The sequence below is a fragment of the Psilocybe cubensis genome, chromosome 5 (assembly GCF_017499595.1).
Source record: "Psilocybe cubensis strain MGC-MH-2018 chromosome 5, whole genome shotgun sequence".
In the NCBI taxonomy this organism is placed as follows: Eukaryota; Fungi; Basidiomycota; class Agaricomycetes; order Agaricales; family Agrocybaceae; genus Psilocybe; species Psilocybe cubensis.
Window position 1 is genome coordinate 491,430 of NC_063003.1, and position 17,507 is coordinate 508,936.

At 47.4% G+C, this 17,507-nt stretch overlaps 7 protein-coding genes across 7 annotated transcripts; 4 read left to right on the forward strand and 3 right to left on the reverse strand.

Moving 5' to 3' along the window:
- Nucleotides 1–196: 196 nt before the first annotated feature.
- JR316_0005633 (uncharacterized protein) lies at nt 197–3,210 on the forward strand (the record flags this gene model as incomplete). Its single annotated transcript, XM_047891389.1, has 6 exons — nt 197–322; nt 381–1,818; nt 1,901–2,037; nt 2,211–2,294; nt 2,347–2,554; nt 2,603–3,210. 6 exons carry the CDS (start codon nt 197–199, stop codon nt 3,208–3,210), a joined length of 2,601 nt encoding a protein of 866 aa, XP_047748738.1.
- A 234-nt stretch (nt 3,211–3,444) lies between these two features.
- JR316_0005634 (uncharacterized protein) lies at nt 3,445–5,832 on the reverse strand (the record flags this gene model as incomplete). The annotated part of the gene is made up of 6 exons (XM_047891390.1): nt 3,445–4,255; nt 4,298–4,466; nt 4,515–4,801; nt 5,041–5,345; nt 5,407–5,689; nt 5,762–5,832. The coding sequence occupies 6 exons, from the start codon at nt 5,830–5,832 to the stop codon at nt 3,445–3,447; spliced, it is 1,926 nt and encodes a 641-aa protein (XP_047748739.1).
- Nucleotides 5,833–6,107: 275 nt separating this feature from the next.
- Nucleotides 6,108–9,562, forward strand: JR316_0005635 (uncharacterized protein; the record flags this gene model as incomplete). The annotated part of the gene is made up of 6 exons (XM_047891391.1): nt 6,108–6,404; nt 6,464–7,152; nt 7,321–7,765; nt 7,821–8,641; nt 8,816–9,234; nt 9,288–9,562. 6 exons carry the CDS (start codon nt 6,108–6,110, stop codon nt 9,560–9,562), a joined length of 2,946 nt encoding a protein of 981 aa, XP_047748740.1.
- A 69-nt stretch (nt 9,563–9,631) lies between these two features.
- On the forward strand, nt 9,632–11,536 carry JR316_0005636 (uncharacterized protein; the record flags this gene model as incomplete). The annotated part of the gene is made up of 3 exons (XM_047891392.1): nt 9,632–9,823; nt 9,919–11,251; nt 11,301–11,536. 3 exons carry the CDS (start codon nt 9,632–9,634, stop codon nt 11,534–11,536), a joined length of 1,761 nt encoding a protein of 586 aa, XP_047748741.1.
- Nucleotides 11,537–11,747: 211 nt separating this feature from the next.
- On the reverse strand, nt 11,748–12,740 carry JR316_0005637 (uncharacterized protein; the record flags this gene model as incomplete). The annotated part of the gene is made up of 1 exon (XM_047891393.1): nt 11,748–12,740. One exon carries the CDS (start codon nt 12,738–12,740, stop codon nt 11,748–11,750), a length of 993 nt encoding a protein of 330 aa, XP_047748742.1.
- Nucleotides 12,741–14,272: 1,532 nt separating this feature from the next.
- JR316_0005638 (uncharacterized protein) lies at nt 14,273–15,612 on the forward strand (the record flags this gene model as incomplete). The annotated part of the gene is made up of 7 exons (XM_047891394.1): nt 14,273–14,360; nt 14,542–14,691; nt 14,751–14,824; nt 14,881–15,015; nt 15,073–15,141; nt 15,201–15,269; nt 15,499–15,612. The coding sequence occupies 7 exons, from the start codon at nt 14,273–14,275 to the stop codon at nt 15,610–15,612; spliced, it is 699 nt and encodes a 232-aa protein (XP_047748743.1).
- A 147-nt stretch (nt 15,613–15,759) lies between these two features.
- JR316_0005639 (uncharacterized protein) lies at nt 15,760–16,154 on the reverse strand (the record flags this gene model as incomplete). The annotated part of the gene is made up of 2 exons (XM_047891395.1): nt 15,760–16,005; nt 16,056–16,154. The coding sequence occupies 2 exons, from the start codon at nt 16,152–16,154 to the stop codon at nt 15,760–15,762; spliced, it is 345 nt and encodes a 114-aa protein (XP_047748744.1).
- Nucleotides 16,155–17,507: the final 1,353 nt, after the last annotated feature.

A 17,507-nucleotide genomic window follows, 5' to 3' on the forward strand; every position in this document is an offset into this window, starting at 1 on the left:
TATATTTTTGATGGCTACCCCTGTATCAAACGCGTTGCCCACACGCGACTGATGATATCAAATTACACACGTGATTGTTTTGGGACTTGCGGGGGCAAATATGATAACAGACAGAGGTATTACATTGCTCGTTCTTTCCTCCCCCTCACCTTCCCAACCCTGTCAATTAATTTTCCACAAAGGCGACACCTATTCAATGGCTTCAGCATTCAAGAACGCGCAGTCTCTGCAAGAAACTATACAAGACTTGGACGTACGAGCAAGGTCGGCTGCTAGTACTGTGGGAATGAAGGAATTTGTTGCTTCGGTAGATGGGATATTGGTGCGTGTATTAGTTTTTTTGACCTCGTACCTTGCTGATTCTGTGCTTATAAAAGCAGATCTCTGTCCTTCAGAAGGCCCGCGCTTTCCAGGATGTGTTCATCGAGTTCCATGGCATTTTCGCCTGGAAAGCTCTTGTAGCATTCAAGGCCGCTGCAAAAAATGGCACTCTAGGGCACCCAGAGTTTGAAAAGAAGATCCAGAAGCTGCTCCAAAAGTATGACGAGGATTACTCTACCTCCAAGGCCTCTACCCAGAATGGGCGCCAAATGTCTGCCCAGTCTGATCATGAAGAAGTTCAGCCTCCATTCCTCTCTACTGCTTCAGAATTACGTGCACCGTTCACCTCTCCCACCAGTACTCCTGCTTGTTCTCCTGCTGAACGTAGAACAGGTGCGCATAAATTGCCCTCTCCTCTCCCTGCTTCTGTTGGGAAACCAGAAACCACAGATCCCGCCTCCCAGTCCGCTGAACCTGCACCTGAAGGACCCACACCCATACCTGGATCCGCACCCGCAGGACCCGCACCCGCAGGGCCCGTACCTGCTGCACCCGCAGGGCCCGTACCTGCTGCACCCGCAGGGCCCGTACCTGCTGCACCCGCAGCTGCAGTTTCTGTACCCGCAGCTGCAGTTTCTGCACCCGCAGGACCCACACCCGCAGGGCCCGTACCTGCTCCACCCGCAGGGCCTGCACCCACAGGACCCGCACCTGCAGGGCCCGTACCTGCTCCACCCGCAGGACCCGCACCTGCAGGGCCCGTACCTGCTTCACCCGCAGGGCCCGCACCCACAGCTGCTATTGCTGCATCCGCAGGACCCGCACCTGCAGCTGCAGCTGCTGTACCCGTACCCGTACCCACCCCACCCAGTGCACCCACTGCAGGTGCTGCACCTGCACCCGGTGCACCCACTGCAGGTGCTGCACCTGCACCCGGTGCACCCACTGCAGGTGCAGCACCTGCACCCGGTGCATGCAGTGCAGGTGCAACGGGTGCGCCCAGAGGTGCAACGGGTGCACTGAGTGCAGGTTCCACCGGTGCACCCACTGCATCTGCTGAACCTGCACCCACCGCACCCGCTCCACCTGTTGCATCTGCACTGCGTGCACCAGTTGGAGGTGCACCAAATGCAGTGGCACCTACTCCCCGCTCGTCCACTGCCTCCACCGCTCACTCGTCGACTGCACCCACCGCCCGCTCGTCTGCCAAACCCGCCTCCCGCTCGTCTACTGCACCCACCGCCCGCTCGTCTGCCAAATCCACCACCCGCTCATCTGCCAAACCAGCCGCCCGCTCATCTACTGTATCCGCCGCCCGCTTGTCTGCAAAACCCGCCGCTGCACCTGCATCCCGCTCGTCCACTGACTCCGCCGCCCGCTCATCCACTGCATCCGCCGCCCGCTTGTCTGCTATTGCTCCCTCATTGACTGTCAAGGAGCTTCAGGCAGAACTGAACCAAAGGATTAGGGGGCTTCCCCCCTCCCAGGAAACTCTTCGTTTTACTGTTGGGGACATTGCTCACGAAATTTCCCAAAGGTTGTCTAATGAGCCTCCCTCTCCACACCACCGCAACATTAGACGGGCTCGACGACATAACCACCCGCCATACAGAACCTACTGCATTTGATGGTGATGATGCAGCGGACAATAACAAGGAGCAGCACGGTAATGATAATGAGGAGCAGCACGGGGTAACGACAATGAAGAGCAGCAAGGTAACGATAATGAGGAGCAGGAGCAGCAGGGTAACAAGCGGAAGCGGGAAATTGTTCCCATAGTAAAGGGAGAATAATACAACAAGCCCTGCAACCGGTGCAAAGGACTCAATCAGGTTTGCCATCAGAAGGCTTCAGGTTGTGGTACGTGCTTTGAGTGTACAATTAGAAAGAGGTGCTGCATGCGAAATGGTGTCAAAGTTGTCACCCCAAAGGCAGAAAAGGGGACCAAGGAGGCAGGCAAAAGTAATGCAAAGGTGAGCATTGATTTCATGTAATATCACTGTATATACACTCATTGTCTACAAGCCCGGTCAATCGTCCAAACTTCACAAATCTCCCCTGGAGGTGGAGATGGTTTTGGATTCTGAGGATGAGAAACCAACGAAGAAGGCCAAACTATCCACCAAAGCCGCTCAGTTGCCTGCCCCGGTCACACCCGCCTCTCCCCCAAGTACCCAACCTCCCCAACCCCCTGCTTCCTTGTCCCATCCGGAATCCGCTACAAACACAGAGGGTGAGTGATGTCTTTTGCTTATTTTTTAATATTAACACTTCCATATAGTTATTGAGCTGTCCTCCAACGGCGAGGTAAATTCCAAAGCAAGGTTGACAAAGCCGCCTCCTGTCAAGGCGGATATTCAAAGTTTCCCAGCTAACCTCGCTGCACACCCGCTCATCGTGGACTTTGCCCGGCACCTTGCTGACATGGAGGATGCACATCAAGCAACTCAAGATGTTCTCGACACCATTCAAGAAAACCATCGCAAACTTGAACGTCGGCAACTTGATTTGATGCAAAAGGTCAATTCTCACAATCTCATTGGTAATGCATACTACAACCGGGTCTCTGACATTGAGAGGAAGCAAGCGGATCTTGTTCAAGAGATGCAGACAATTGGGTGGGATTTGGATATTATTCAAGGGAGGATAAATAAGCTTGTGGGCAAAGGGGAAGCGGTCAGTGAAGGGGATACCAACAGCGATGGGATGGTCGAGGATGTTGACAAAGACCAAGACGCCAATGGTGACAATGATGAACATAGCGACCGTCAAAACGGTCATAGTAGAACTGCGCCACCCAATTCTTTGGAGAGGACCCATCGCTCAGATGACGAGGAGGATATGGAAATTGATTCCGATTCTGATTCCGATGCCCCCACTTCAAAGTAACCGTCCGCCTCCTGCACTGTGGTCTTTGCCCATGTAAGATACTTTGGTTTGGGCTGCTTTGTTTAAATATTTCCTCAATTTCATTGTGTTTTGTGCATTTCCCTGAGGTTTTAATATTAAAAGTGGAAATTGAAAAGTAGGTCTAAACTACTGCTAAATTATTTAGCTAGTTCTTTCCCTAACCCGGCGGTTCCTTTTTCCACTGACAATCAACTCCTCTTGAACCTCCGGCCTTCATTTCCGATTGGTGGGTGCAGAATTTGTGGGGATTGGTGTATGAATCGGAGCCGATTCTGTGATATTTTGCATCAAACCGGGAGCAGCATTGGAGCTCTCGCTAGAAGAAACAAATGGATCAAATAGTAGGGGCCCTGGTGGAGTGATTGGGCGGGCCAAATTTCTCAGTAGTTCAGATGAAATTTCCCGCGCTTCTTGCAGTAACCGCTGATTTTCTGCCGCCTGGGCAATTTTGGTGGGAGTGGTTGGTTTGGGAATAGGCCTTGGTCGAGGGCGGGGTTGAACACTGGCAACTAGGCCGTCGGATTGCACAGGTGTGGACATATGCGCGGTGATGCGGGTTAGTGTGGTTGAAAGGCTGTCGGGTTGCGCAGTTGCGGAATTATTGGAGGTTCCGCGGCTTAGCATGGTTGATTCCTCTCCACGCGCTGAGGGAGTTGGTGGCTGTGCTTGTGGGTCCACCCCACTGGCTTCAGATGACGTCTGAATATAAGTATCAACTTGAGTGGTGGGCCCATGAATCAAGGAATCCACTGGTGGGTTTAGGAGACGTGGATCTATCATTGAAGTGTCAATTTGATTAAAAGTTATCAGTTGCGATCCTCCCTCCATATCTTCAATCCGCATGATGTTAGGATTAGGGCTGTTAAGGATAGGGAATGGATTCCTATTCATTGGTGGATTCTTTTTGGACTTCTTGGAACGCGACTTTCTGGGGGATGGTGGTCTTTTCTCAATGTTTGTCTTGCGTGGTTCATCTGGATATTGAGTATGAACAAGTTCCTCACCCTTTTGACCTTTCTTGACTCTACGAAATCGAAACACCTGACTAGGGTCAAATGTCTCCTACCTAGCACGCCAAAAATTCATGAGAGTACGAATATCTTCAAGATCCATGTTGCGGGGCTCTTCAAGTGCTTTGAAACCGGTGGGAAGGTATTGAGGAGATATCAAGGTTGAAAGCTTTTTATGGAAAATTGAGAAAGGTGCCTGGTCTGTTCTTCCCTCCGTTGCTAGCACTGAGTCCATTGAGTACTACATATTATTATTATGGGAATTTTACTTACAATAATGTTGACCCAGATACAAGCGGAGTAGCTGTTCAAGCTCGCGTTTGTTGTGCTTTTCCGCGTCGAAGTCATAAGGCAAGATTGGAAATCCGCTGGGATCACGGTCCAGTATTGTGATATCAGACTTATCTGTGTTTTGAATTCCATCTTTAGCTCGTTTTCTGGCGTTTAAGAGACCGCGGACATAGGTGCTAATTAACCTCTTCATGTGTGTGAATTCCGCAGCCTTCTGGTCCTCCAACAGAGTTGAAGGGACTCCTAAAGTGGCGGCAATTTGATTGTGTCTGAAGAGTGCATATTAGAATCATACACCAAATGCGGGTCCGATTCTGACTTACACTCTAACAGACAATTGGCCCGACTCTGTAATTCACATAACAAATGTAAGATTCAACAACCCCATCTTGGCCCAATTATATGTAAATGCTTCATCTAGCTTTTTAAAAGCATGCTTATCTGCATTGCTGTGTTTTTGTTAGTGATCTTATACACTTATTATAGTCATCGCATAAATTTCGCTCACATTTGTTTTTCCTCATCAGTATACTCTAGCAGAGGTATAGATTCCCCTTCAAGATCTAATTGTTTCCTTTCCGCATCCAACATATGTCCCAGGATATTACCCATGGCTTTCATGCGCGTTTCAAACACACCTTTGGTCCCCGGACCTGCAGATTCAAGGCCAAGAATTTCCGCAATTTCTTTGTATACCTCTTCCCGACGGGTCCGCCATAGGATAGTTGTGCGCTTCCTTTTTTTGTGACCCTTAAGTTCAGCCTGTAGAGGCTTTGGATTACGCCAGTTATTTCTGATCCACCCCAAAAGCCTCTATATGCCGCACAGTTAGTCAAATGTCGGAACTGATAATGGGATATTATTAGGTGCTTACTTTGGCTTCGTTGCGGCTTTTCTCCACTGTATTGGGAACTGTTCTGCCTAAGCTTTGCCAGTAGTTATACAGATTGGGCAGAATATTGCAGACAATCTGTTTCCGCTCTTGATTACTCTTTGCATTAAGGTAATCCTCCTTGTAAGGCTCAAGATATGCGCGCTCTCGAGTGTCATAGACCACCTGGCGCTTATCATGGCGTCTAAAAATATCTCCAACAACTGGTACTTGCTCCAAACTTGCTGCTATTGCCGGTGGTTTGGGTACATTTGGCTGCCCAGATCTACAAATTATCATGATAGTCAATATATTGAATGCCTGAGCTGTTTTAGTAGAAAGTTCAATCAAAACTCACTCAGGTAACGTTGGTGATCTTTCACTTTCATTCTGTATAATTGAGCCTTCAGAAGTTTGTTCCAGGCTCATTGTAGCTATTTGAGCAGTGGTAAGATTGATTCTTTTCAAGAAATTGTATCAGTAATGATATACACCAAAAAAACAAGCCAGTCATTACAAACACATACAAATAATGTTGCTGAAACAGAAATGGGTGGACGGGTTGAACCAAACTAGAATATAGGTTTGTATTTATATTCCTGTGCATGCATCTCATGTGAAATTTCTCAGCTTATCGTACGATAATTGATCTCCAGATTTTTGGATAGCTCAGAGAAAGCACCCTCCCTTAACCAGCAACCACCATGCCGTCTCAACGGACAAAAAGTACACGCAGATCTAAGAAGAATACCCTATACAAAGGTGATGCTGATGCTGCAGAGGCTATAACGTACCAGTCTCACACAAGAAAGACGCGTACTGGTCGGGAGGTAACTGAACTGGTAAAGGTACCTCTTACAGGTCCACAGATTTATCGAAGAAAAGACACAGCTCACCTGCAAGGTGGACAATTATTTGAGGGCTACCAACCAGAACCAGAGTCACTGGGATTTGACTCTAATTCTGACGAAGAAAATGTGGACCCTACGGCAGCGAAAAAGGTACCAGGTCTTTTCCTTTGCTACAAGTCTTTTTCTCCAGCGTTAAATTTTCAAAATAGACACAGCGACACTATATAAACCAGTTTGTTGAAAGAGTCGACAGCCTACTCGAGGCTTTTATGAGCAGGGAAGCACCTACCCAGTCTGCCACTCCCCTCTGCACACACTGTGAAGGGGGTGCAAAGGCTGCTTGGAGATGTTGGGACTGTTCATTGCCAGAGAATCTGTGCAGAAAATGCATGCGGCAAACTCATCGTACCAATCCAATGCACAGGATTGAACAATGGATTGGTACACATTTTCAAAAGGCTGAGTTATGGGAGGTAGGAGGATACATCCTTATACCACATTGCACCAACACTCCAATGTGTTCTGGTCTGAAGTTCCAAGCAGAGTTTCTTGAAGGAATCAAGGAACCCATTGATAAAACTGAGCAGACCCAACTGCAGGCAATGGATATGGGACGGGCGCCTATTCAACATGAACATCTTGATCACATAGACGCCCATGATGCTGAAATGGATGAAGCTGAAGACCCGCCGCCGCATCCTGATGATGTTTATGGGATATCCGATGTGGATTTTAAAGAATACCTTGACCGTATAAGGGAAGAAGCTCTTCGAGGTACAACAGAGGTGGTGGAAGATGGCAACGATGATGCAGAGGTGAGAAAAGCCGATGCGGATATAACTTCCATGGCATCATTCTACCCGCAACATGTCCCGGTTGCCGACGCCCTCAACAACTCGTACGTGCGAGTAGTTCACACCAATGGACTTTATCATCTGGCAATGGTATCTTGTGTATGTGGCGGGTCCGATAAATTACCGTCGGACTTGGTCGCCAGTCGGTTTCTACCAACAAGTTTCAACCGCATCTGGACTTTGTTCTCCATTCAACTTTTGGATTACTTTAGATTATCAAACCTGGAGCTGAAGGCATCCACTTACCAATTCTACAACCTTATACGCCGCCTCACAAATCCAATATCACCATCTCTTGTGGCTAATCTGTACAACAAATTTCGAAGAATGACGAGGCTGTGGAGATGGATGAAGAAGCTAAAGTGGGCCGGCTTTGCAGGGCATAATGGAAGGAGTGCTTTGGATGTCAAGAAAGGGGAGTTAGCAGTGTTTTGCCCAGCATGTCCGCAGCCTGGTATCAATCTGGATGAAAACTGGAAGGATGACAAAAACCGGTGGGTTTACAAGAGGATTTTTGTGGCCGACGGAAATTTTAAAGCCAATCATGTTTGTACGGAAAAGCCATCTCAGGATGTATGGTTATCCGAGGGATCTGGTATGATTCCAAAGCGTACAGAATACACAGAATTTTTAAAGTCTGCCATTGAAGCCTTGACGGTATTTGCTAGATATCATGATTACCATTTTTATTGAACTTATCAGTCATTTACAGGGAGCCCCATGCGAGAATACATTTCGAGCAATTCAAAACTTGCTACTATCTTCTTCATCTTGTGATATTACAGGAGTTGTTGGCATTGCATGCGCAAGGCATAGCTGCTATGCTCCCAATGCTCTTGTTGATTTATTCAAGGGTGAACAACAAAAGAATGTGGACTTTGCACTACTAGCAGCTTTGAAATCGACTGGAGTGGACCCCGACCAGGGAGCAATGGTGATCTATGACATTATTTATCAATACATCATCTATCTGCTTAAACGTATTGGACACCACCTTCCTCCAGGACTTAAAATTGATAGGGCAATAGGTATGTTCCACGTTCATGCCCACAAGGACCAATGCTTTTTCCGCTATGCTCCAACATTTATTCCCGGTGCGGCTTGCGTATGCAGCGAAATTTTGGAGCCACTGTGGTCGGATTTAAACGCTGTCTCCCCAGCAGCCCGCACAGCAACCTTGGCCCACCGTGCTGAGCTCCTAGACAAACACGCTTGTGATTCAAACCATAAGAAAATGCTTGGTATTACCCAATATCTTTGTAGGCGGCATGTAGAATCCAAAAAAAGGAGGGACGATTTACGTGAAGTTTTTTCCAACTTGACAAAATCCGCGGATCCTGAGACAATCCAGCTGTGGACAAAGCAGATTGAGGAGGCGGAAAGTAAAAGACTGACGGACCCATCAGTCATGGATATTTACACCGCAAAATGGCCAGGTTCTAATCCCGTTAGCATTGATGAAGTGGGTCCGGTATCACCATTGACATCACTTGAATCATGGATCCAATTTGCTTTGGTTGTTGAGGAAAAACAGTGAGTACCAGATTTATTTTACATTGGTATTATTTGATAGATTCCACATAGACTTGACATACGTGTGCGGGCCAGACGCTTAGTCAATCAAGACCGACTGCCTGACCGTGTCAAATTGCAGAAGCTTTGAGAGACGTTGAAGGTCTTAATGAATCAGCTTCTGGTTCTTCAAAGAGCAGCTGGGGTGGTTCAAACTTCTACAAAAAGCATTGGACTACTGGAACAGCTTTTTATTGATTGGGAAGATGAAGAGGACGTACTTGCACCTGGAACCACACCAATAATACATGAAGAAATTGACAAGCAGCCTTTATGTCTGCCCTCAAACGGAACTGCACCCATGTCATATGCACCATGCGAGCTGAAGGCACGGATATCACAAGCGCGCGGACATCTCAATCAAATCCGGGAACTTATAGCGGAGAGATCTTTCACATATTCCGATATTGTGCGGAAAGGGCCTCGGAAAGGCGTTAGAACTCGAGGCCGCACTGTGGCAAATGAACTGAGGGATCGTATTTCTCTCCACGCCCTACCAGATGCGGATCCAAACTCCATAGGAGAAGATGCAGACCCGGCAACCGTTCTAGAATGTAAGTTCAACATAAAATCAAGCGTATTAATGGGCACCTATTCAATTTTCAAGTCAAACGTGTCCACTGGTTAAGGGCCCGAGCACATTATCAACGGTGGCAAGAGGAAGCCACGTTAGTTAGGTATGAAATGCAATGGACAGTGGCGTACTTTATCCACAAGCGCAACACCTGGAAACAAGCAATTTCAGAGGATCCAAATCTCACAGGGGAGGCAAGGGCATATGCATATCGCAAGATAGAGATGTGGAATTACTTGGCGTTGCTGAGTGACCAGTCATTTAGGCGCATAAATTCAAATTATACCCCTATGGAATCAATGGCCTAATTCATATATACCTGTAAAAATTTGAATATCAATGTTTCTTTCCTTTCTGCTTAAACCACCACCTTCGTCATGAACAAGAAAGTTATACGCGCGTTCAATCTCTTCAACCTCCAGTTTGGCTCCGAGAGCTCTGCCCATGACTTTACACAGCGCGTCATTTACTGTGGGGCATCACAAATTCAAGAGGCCTTGATACACATCCTGAAGGCTTCAAATAATGCGCAGAGAAAATGGATGCAACGATTTCTTCAGATTGAATTGGTACGTTTTCTCTTTTACAAGTTCCTATATGATTATCACAGTAGCTTGGCAATATTGTTGCCACGTGGCTTCTAATCTTATCTATGACGCCACAGAACTACATATTAATGGGTATTGGACAATTGTGCGCGCTTGGGTGGGACGTTCAAATCCCGTTCATTATCCGATCTCTTGCGGACAGTCTCGCAGCGGCTCCGGCCCACACTCTTCCTCTGAAGATCAAGGACGAATTTCTTATGGCGGTTGCTAGTGCTACTGCTGAAAACTCTCTTGATAAACGTGTCGAATCATATGTTCACGATTGGTGGACATTAAAGGATGAACCACCCACTTCGGAGGCTCTCAACCGCTCGAACATGCAGGAAATTATTGCCTACCACGAACGTCAATTCCTCAAGACATTTGGGATTAGTTTTGACGATGCGTTGTCCGACGCTCCAACTCTGGGTCCTGATGATCCCTCTGGGAACACCAGCAATGATCCAATCATTGACCCTGTCCCTACCTTGAAGCTCATCCAGCCTATTCAGCTTGTGCCCGACGCCACTAAATCATCAGATTGTGAAAACTGCAACAAGTTGCATGACCTATCCGTTGATTTGCTTAATCAACTCAGAGGAGCGAAGGCCATTTTTGCTTCGCATGTTGTCTCTGCATGCAATCAGGTAGGCTGTGTTGGTAGGCGCGCCCTTGCTCTTTTTGAATTGTACGAGGCGTCTCAGAGACTTGCGGATAACGATGGCACATTGGGATCTGCGGCATCAAATGCGGACAATATATTGGGTCCGCAGGGTAAATGGACTTGGGGAAGGGACCTCACAATCAAGGAGGTTTCCACGCTCGCAGCTGGGCAAGTCTCAGATCCAGGCAGGTATCTGCATACGGGCTACAAAGAGAGCCTGGAGGATGGGAGCTTGATATCGCGTTCCCAATTCCAGCCAAAGATGACGACGTCCGACAACTCTGCCAAGTCAGTAACACACACACACAGTGGCATCGGGCCCGACGACGGCGGGGCGGATTGCAACTCGAATGCAAATGGCGGGGTCGACGGCGGGCCCGCAATTAGCAGCGCCGGGTCCGACATTGCATCTGAGTTTCATTCCACTGCAACAACCCAGCTTCCACCTTATTTTGAATTTGGGACTGATGGTGAGTCCACATCCAGTCAAGGTGAGCTCAACAATGGCACCAATGACAGCAGGTCCATGGACGGTGAAGATGCCAGCATCTTTGAGTCCGCCATGGATTTTTGGTATAGTCCTGGAGATTCCGACACAAACCAGGACTCAAACACCGTTGCCGCGGTGGATGGGATTGCTATCAGCGACAATTCCACCGAGAGTGACGATGACGACTATAGCGGTGACAATGCCTTTGACCAAGTTGCCGCACTGTTTGGAGGGGACTCTAGCTCGGAAAGTGAAGGTATGTGTCATGATTTTCCACATGTTTTCTCACTGACATATGGTTCCAGATGTGGGAGACTCAGCGGAGGATGCAGATGGAAACATACAGCGGGAAAATACACCTCGGCAATATACCGTCCTCGATTTCCTTCACTTGGATGCTGGCATGTTTGATGACGAAGACGACTCCGATGAAAGCTACAACCCCAACAATGAACAAGACTCCGATGGCGACCTCAATGACAACTCTGACTCTGACTCTGACTCTGATTCCAACACATCAGATGCAGAGAATATGGAATAGGAGGCTTAAAGACTCAATTGTGCATGGCTATACTAGGTAGATGTTACATACTAGCTTTACCTATCAATTTCCTACTGTGTTGTTGCAAAATATTTTCTTTCCTGGCCTTCTGCATATGAAGAGATGAAACTAAGTGAAATGTCAAAGTTTGATCTTCAAGCAAATAACAGAGTCCACAGAAGTTCAAAATAACTATCAAAAATATAGCATACTAGAAGCCTGAGGAGATTATGTGCGAGTAACAATGGTACGCAGCGGCCGGCGGGTCATGGCGGTGTGCAGCGGCCTGCGTAAAGTTGGTGGCAAGCGGAGGTGCGGAGGTGCAGTGCGGCGGGAAGCAGCGGCGGGCAGTGGGTGAGAAGTGGCGGTGCATAGCGAGCGGGCAGCGGGTATGGGCAGCAGCGGCGGTGCAGTGCGGGTAGCAAGCAATGGTGTGGCGCGGGTAGCAAGCGGGGCAGTAGCGAGCGGGGGTAGCGAGCGGGGCAGTAGCGAGCGGGGTAGCGAGCGGGGCAGTAGCGAGCGGGCAGCAGCAGTGGTGGTGCGGTGCGGGTAGCAAGCGAACAGCGGGTATGGGCAGTAGTGGCGGTGCGGTGCGGGTAGCGAGCGGTGTGGATATCGAGTGGTGCGGGTTGTGAGCGGTGGGGCGGGTATGGGCAGTAGCAGTGCGGGTAGCGAGCAATAGCGCGCGGGTGGTGGGTATGGGCAGCAGCAGCAGTGCGGTGCGGGTAGCAAGCAAACGGCGGGTATGGGCAGCAGCAGCAGCACGGTGCGGGTAGCGAGCAGTGGTGTAATGCGGGTAATGAGCGGGGCAGTAGCAAGCGGGCAGCAGCAGTGGCGGTGCTGTGCATGTAGCAAGCGGTGTGGGTATCGAGTGGTGCGGGTCGTGAGCGGTGGGGCGGATATGGGAAGCAGCAGTGCGGGTAGCAAGCAGTAGCGCACGGGTGGTGGGTATGGGCTGCTCAGCGGTGCAGTGCGGGTAGAAAGCGGGTGGCAGGTATGGGCAGCAGTGGCGGTGCGGTGCGGGTAGCAAGCGGTGCGGGTAGGGAGCGGTGCGGCGGGTATGGGCAGCGGCAGTGCAGGTAGCAAGCAGTGGCGTGGTGCGGGCAGCGAGCGGGGCAGTAGCGCGCGGGCGGTGGGTATGGGCAGCAGCAGCAGCAGCGGCGGTGCGGTGTGGGTAGCAAGCGGTGCGGGTAGCAAGAGCCATGCGGGTAGCAAGCGGTGCACTAGCAAGCGGGCGGCGGGTAGCAAAGCAGCAGCGGTGCGGTGTGGGCAGCAAGCAGCGCATGCAGCTGGTGGAAAGTAGGTGTGGGCGGTTGGGATGTGCGGGTAGCAAGCAGCGGTGGTGCAATGTGGGTAGCACGCAGCGCATGCAGCAGGTGGGGTATGGGGAGCGGCACCGGGCAGTGGGTGGGACGGAGTGGTGCGTGCGGGTAGCGAGCAGCGCGCGCAGCAGGTGGGAAGCTGTCAGGGCAACACTATAATCAGTGTGACAAGGCCACCAACAAAGATTAAGCAAGAGAGAGAGAGAGAGAGCAGAGGGAGAGTAAGAGAGCAAAGAGAGAATAAGAGAGTGAGAGAGATTCAATGGTTCTAAGAGATCACACCAATGATAGTGGATATCCTAAGAGATTGAAGCTGAAGCTACAGCTACCTACAAGTCTAGTATTTATACTCTACAGCTATTCTAGAATATTCCCTACATTACATCATAAAGGAAGGTTAAAGAATAAAAGTGACATCATATAGAAAAAGGATGAGTAAGACTAGGAATCATATAGAATTTACTAGAAAGAAGTGGAGCAAGAAGGCTGTGATGAAAGAAATAAACTATCTAATCAGATAATTGATAAGATAATGAAAGGATAAGATAATTCTGTGAAGATAAAGAGGGGAAACTGGAGAAACCCTGACAGAAGCGGTGGTACGGTGCGGGTAGCGAGCGGTGGCGGTGCAGTGTGGGTAGCAAGTCGTGCAGGCGGTGGGTCATGGTGGTGCGCAGGCCGGCGCACAGCGGGTGGGAAGCAGTGGGGCCGCACGGTGCAGCGCATGAATCCCAAGCAGAGTTGGAATGAACCCTACCAGAATCTTAGGTCATGCAAATAGTAGAAATCCCAGGTTCTGGAAAGCATCCCAGGAATGGCCATACATGATTTGGTTTCAATATTACAATTATTGTATACCAATCATCTATTCTTGATTGAAAGATGCTTTCTTGGTGGCTATTGATGACTACAGTGCTCAGATTTAATGAATGCATATGAAGTGCAACAGTGCTGAACTTCCTTACTAGGAACTAACAGATTCACTGTTTCAATGAATTCTTTGAACCCATAAAGCATTGTACGTGATCATTGTCATTGAGTCATATAATATTGTACAATCTAGTATGTCTACCTGCTTACCTGAGTTCAAGACAGAAAGTTGTTTTTCCATCGCAGCAAGCAAGAAACATGTATACCCTGGATCAGAACAGATGAATAAGTCAGTTAATTTGCCAGCTATCATGCCTCCCACGTACTGTTTTTTGTAAGCTGAGACATAAGTCAAGGGTTGGGAAATTCAAGAAAGCAAAGTTGTTAGGGAAAGAGTGCTCCTGGCTGACGCCGCCAACGGTGTATCCTTTAAGTTCCTATGGTTCAGCAATGATGACCCATTTGGTTGTCCAAACGGGGATAATTTGTAGATCTTCTGATGAGAACCAAAGCGGGCACAGATGTCCATACGCCTTAAGGTCCAATGAAGGTTCGCAAAATGCATGGCGTCCAATGCATCGCTCAACATTGTCTTGGATTCGAGACCATCCAAAGTAGTCCAGCGATAGAAGGTAAGCATTTCACATTCCGAATTGCTTCAGAAACTTTGCGAACTTTTGCTAGCATCAATCTTTACGTCGCGCAGCCAGAATTTTCTTTACATTGCGCAGCCAGAATTTATGGAGGGGGAACCTTGGTGTGTTTTTGAATTGTTTCATTGTACGGATTGGCCTACTTAACTGTTATTTTTAGCCATTGCAGCTGCCAATATTAGGCTGGAGACAGCGACTGCTGCCTGGCATTGCATTCACAAGAAACGCAGGGAGAATTGCCCTGCAAATTGGGAGGACATTCATAAGGAGTTCAAGGATGCCAAAGAATTATTGACCGCTCTTCTCAAAGGTAGGTCCCACTATGTATAATTCACAAATGAATCAACTAACCTTGTTGTCTATATCAAGATCGCAAAAGTAAAGAGATCAATCAAGAGACTCTCGACAGCGTTTCAAATTTGGAAACAACCGCAGGCTTCATGGTATGCTAGTTTTTGTATAAAAAAGTGTTCCTTATTGCCTCATTTATTGCCCTTAGTCAACCAGCTCAGCAACCAGTTATTTAGCTGCTATAGTTGCATCCACTATCTCCAAGGTTCCTCTTGCGCCTGTGGAACAAACTACGGGAGCCCCAGCTACTATTTTACAACCTAAGACATGGGATCGTACAATTGTAAGTCATTATGGTACTTGTGGATATGCTACTAATGCGACAAATTTTCTCATTCAGATCGATGAGAATCAAGTTGAGGAAACTATGCCAGCGGAGAAAGAGCCAGTGACCGGCCCTCCCAGAAAGGTCGGTAATTGCTATGTTAATATGCATTAGGCCACTCACTAACTGCTGATTTGCTTTAGGATGACGAACCTTGTGCGCCTACCAACAGTGTGGTGTACAAAGGCCCAGTGACGGAATCTGCTATCAAGGTCAGTCGTTACGGTGTTATATTTTCCATGGACAATGAATGAACTAAATATTTTACTCACCAATCACGTAGTCCACCGTTGATGATGCCAACATTGATCTGTGTCAGGGTATATATTGGTGCCACCCCTATCCGTTATCATTATCTGTTACGGTCCCACGCTGTCATGCCTTGTTCTATCTTTGTGTTCGGTCCCACGTCTATCATTCTCCTGTTTCATCTATTGATAGTTGTCATATGTCGAGTACTCTGGTCCGGGAAGTAGTTACTCCGGTCTCCATGTAGGGTTGCCAAAGTTCGGTTCAGTTCGGTTCGGAGCCCAATTTTTGCTGAACCAGAACTGAACTGACTAAAAATTTCTGAACCTGAACTGAACTGAACCCAAACCGTTAGAACCGGTTCAGTCGGTTCGGTTCTGGTTCGGTTCTGGTTCGAACTGATTGAACTGACAAATTTTTAAAGATAATATTTTAAAAAATATAACAAGATATTTAAATAGATTCCCAATCCATAGGCTCATGAGCCTTAGCCTCATTAGCAGCAGTCATTAGTTGAGACTTGTAGCAACCTTTGAGAATTTGAAGATACCCAAAGAGTTCTGGATCCATCTGGTTACGATTGAGAACATCAGTCAATCCACCAGCTGAAAAAGAGCGTTCAGCAGCTACAGATGAGCCTTGAATAGCCAAATAGTCACGTGCAATCCGTGAAAGGGTAGGATATTGCTTTGAATGATACTAAGTAATGCATTAGATAAAATAAAAGAATAAACTATCAAATTACTTACATTGGTGGTAACCAATCCCTTATGCGTGTGACCGCGGGTGACTTGGGTCGTCACACTGTGACACCACCCATATCTTGAGACATTGACTTTATGCTTCATGCATTGGTAGCATAAATTGTAAAATGGCTCCAATATAACTATATAATATATATCTACACTCTGTGAAAGTAGCTAAGGCTAAGATGCAATGTGTCTTTTCAAAATGCGAAATGTTACTGTTTTCCCTGCCAAAAATAGTGCTCTTGACTATATAACTATTATCATTACAGCGGATAATGCTATCAGAATGGTTGATAGAGCAAAAAGTATCTATTTTCAATTCTAAACAACTCTATCAGAGCGGAATTTTCGATTTCTCTTTCATTGCTGAGATATACCCCCAAAATAGCGGTTTTTAGATACTTAGAGAGAGAAAATAAAAATTTCGCTCTGACCACGTTGTTTGTATTGAAAAATAGACCAATTTCGCCCCCTAAATCATACCTTGAATCGATGTTCTCAGTGAGCTATTCTCCTCGTATTGATTTACCTGCAAAATGACAATAACACAGCCACTGATTGCATTCCCGAACGGGCCGGAAATGTCCCGCGACTGCCACACGGATGCCTCGCACACTCAAAATAGTCTCGAAACAGCGTATATATACACAGAGGCTGCGCAGAAACACTTCTTTCCCCTTTACCACCATCATCTCCACACACGACTGCTCAATCTTGTTGTTCCTTGCATTTTTGGACCCAATATCTTTGATTCTTCTCCCTTTTGACCACATATTGACTGTGTATATCTCCAGTAAGTAGATTTCTTTATTTTAGAGTTGTACTATTGCTGAATAAATTTAACAGTCTCTTTTTTGCAACCTATAAGCCTGCTTTTAAATAGCTTTTTGTCTGTAACCTTTGGTGAGCTATTATATAAAGCTAGGATGTATTATTCTAATTTATTATTTTGCTATATGCAAGATTTCTTGACTATCATGCCGCCTGGCAAAGCAAAACGGGTTGTATCCATTGCAGCAGCCAGAGAGGCTAAAGCAGAGAAGAAAGCTGCGCTTGACTCAGAGACTGCATTGGAGAGTCTTTGGGAAGAACTTAAAGCTGCACAATTGCATATCAAGGAATTGGAGACCATGCTTTCTAAAAAGGAAAAGGAGTGTGCTGGTCTAAGTTTAAGGCTTGAAAGTGCTCTTTTGGAGTTAGACAAGCATAAGAACGAAGCCTCCTTGATGAAGTCCAAAAGCAAAGACACTTATCATGAGCTTCGCATGCAACGTCAAACTACAAAGCGCTGGAAAGCTAAAAACTCTCAATTAGAGGAACAAATTATGATTTTAAAGACAGCGGAGGAACAAGCATCCATACAGCATTTACGTGGAGCTCAGCAGTCACATGAATCCTACTTATCACTTAAAAAGGCTAATGAAGAATTGCGAGACACCTTATCTAAATCCT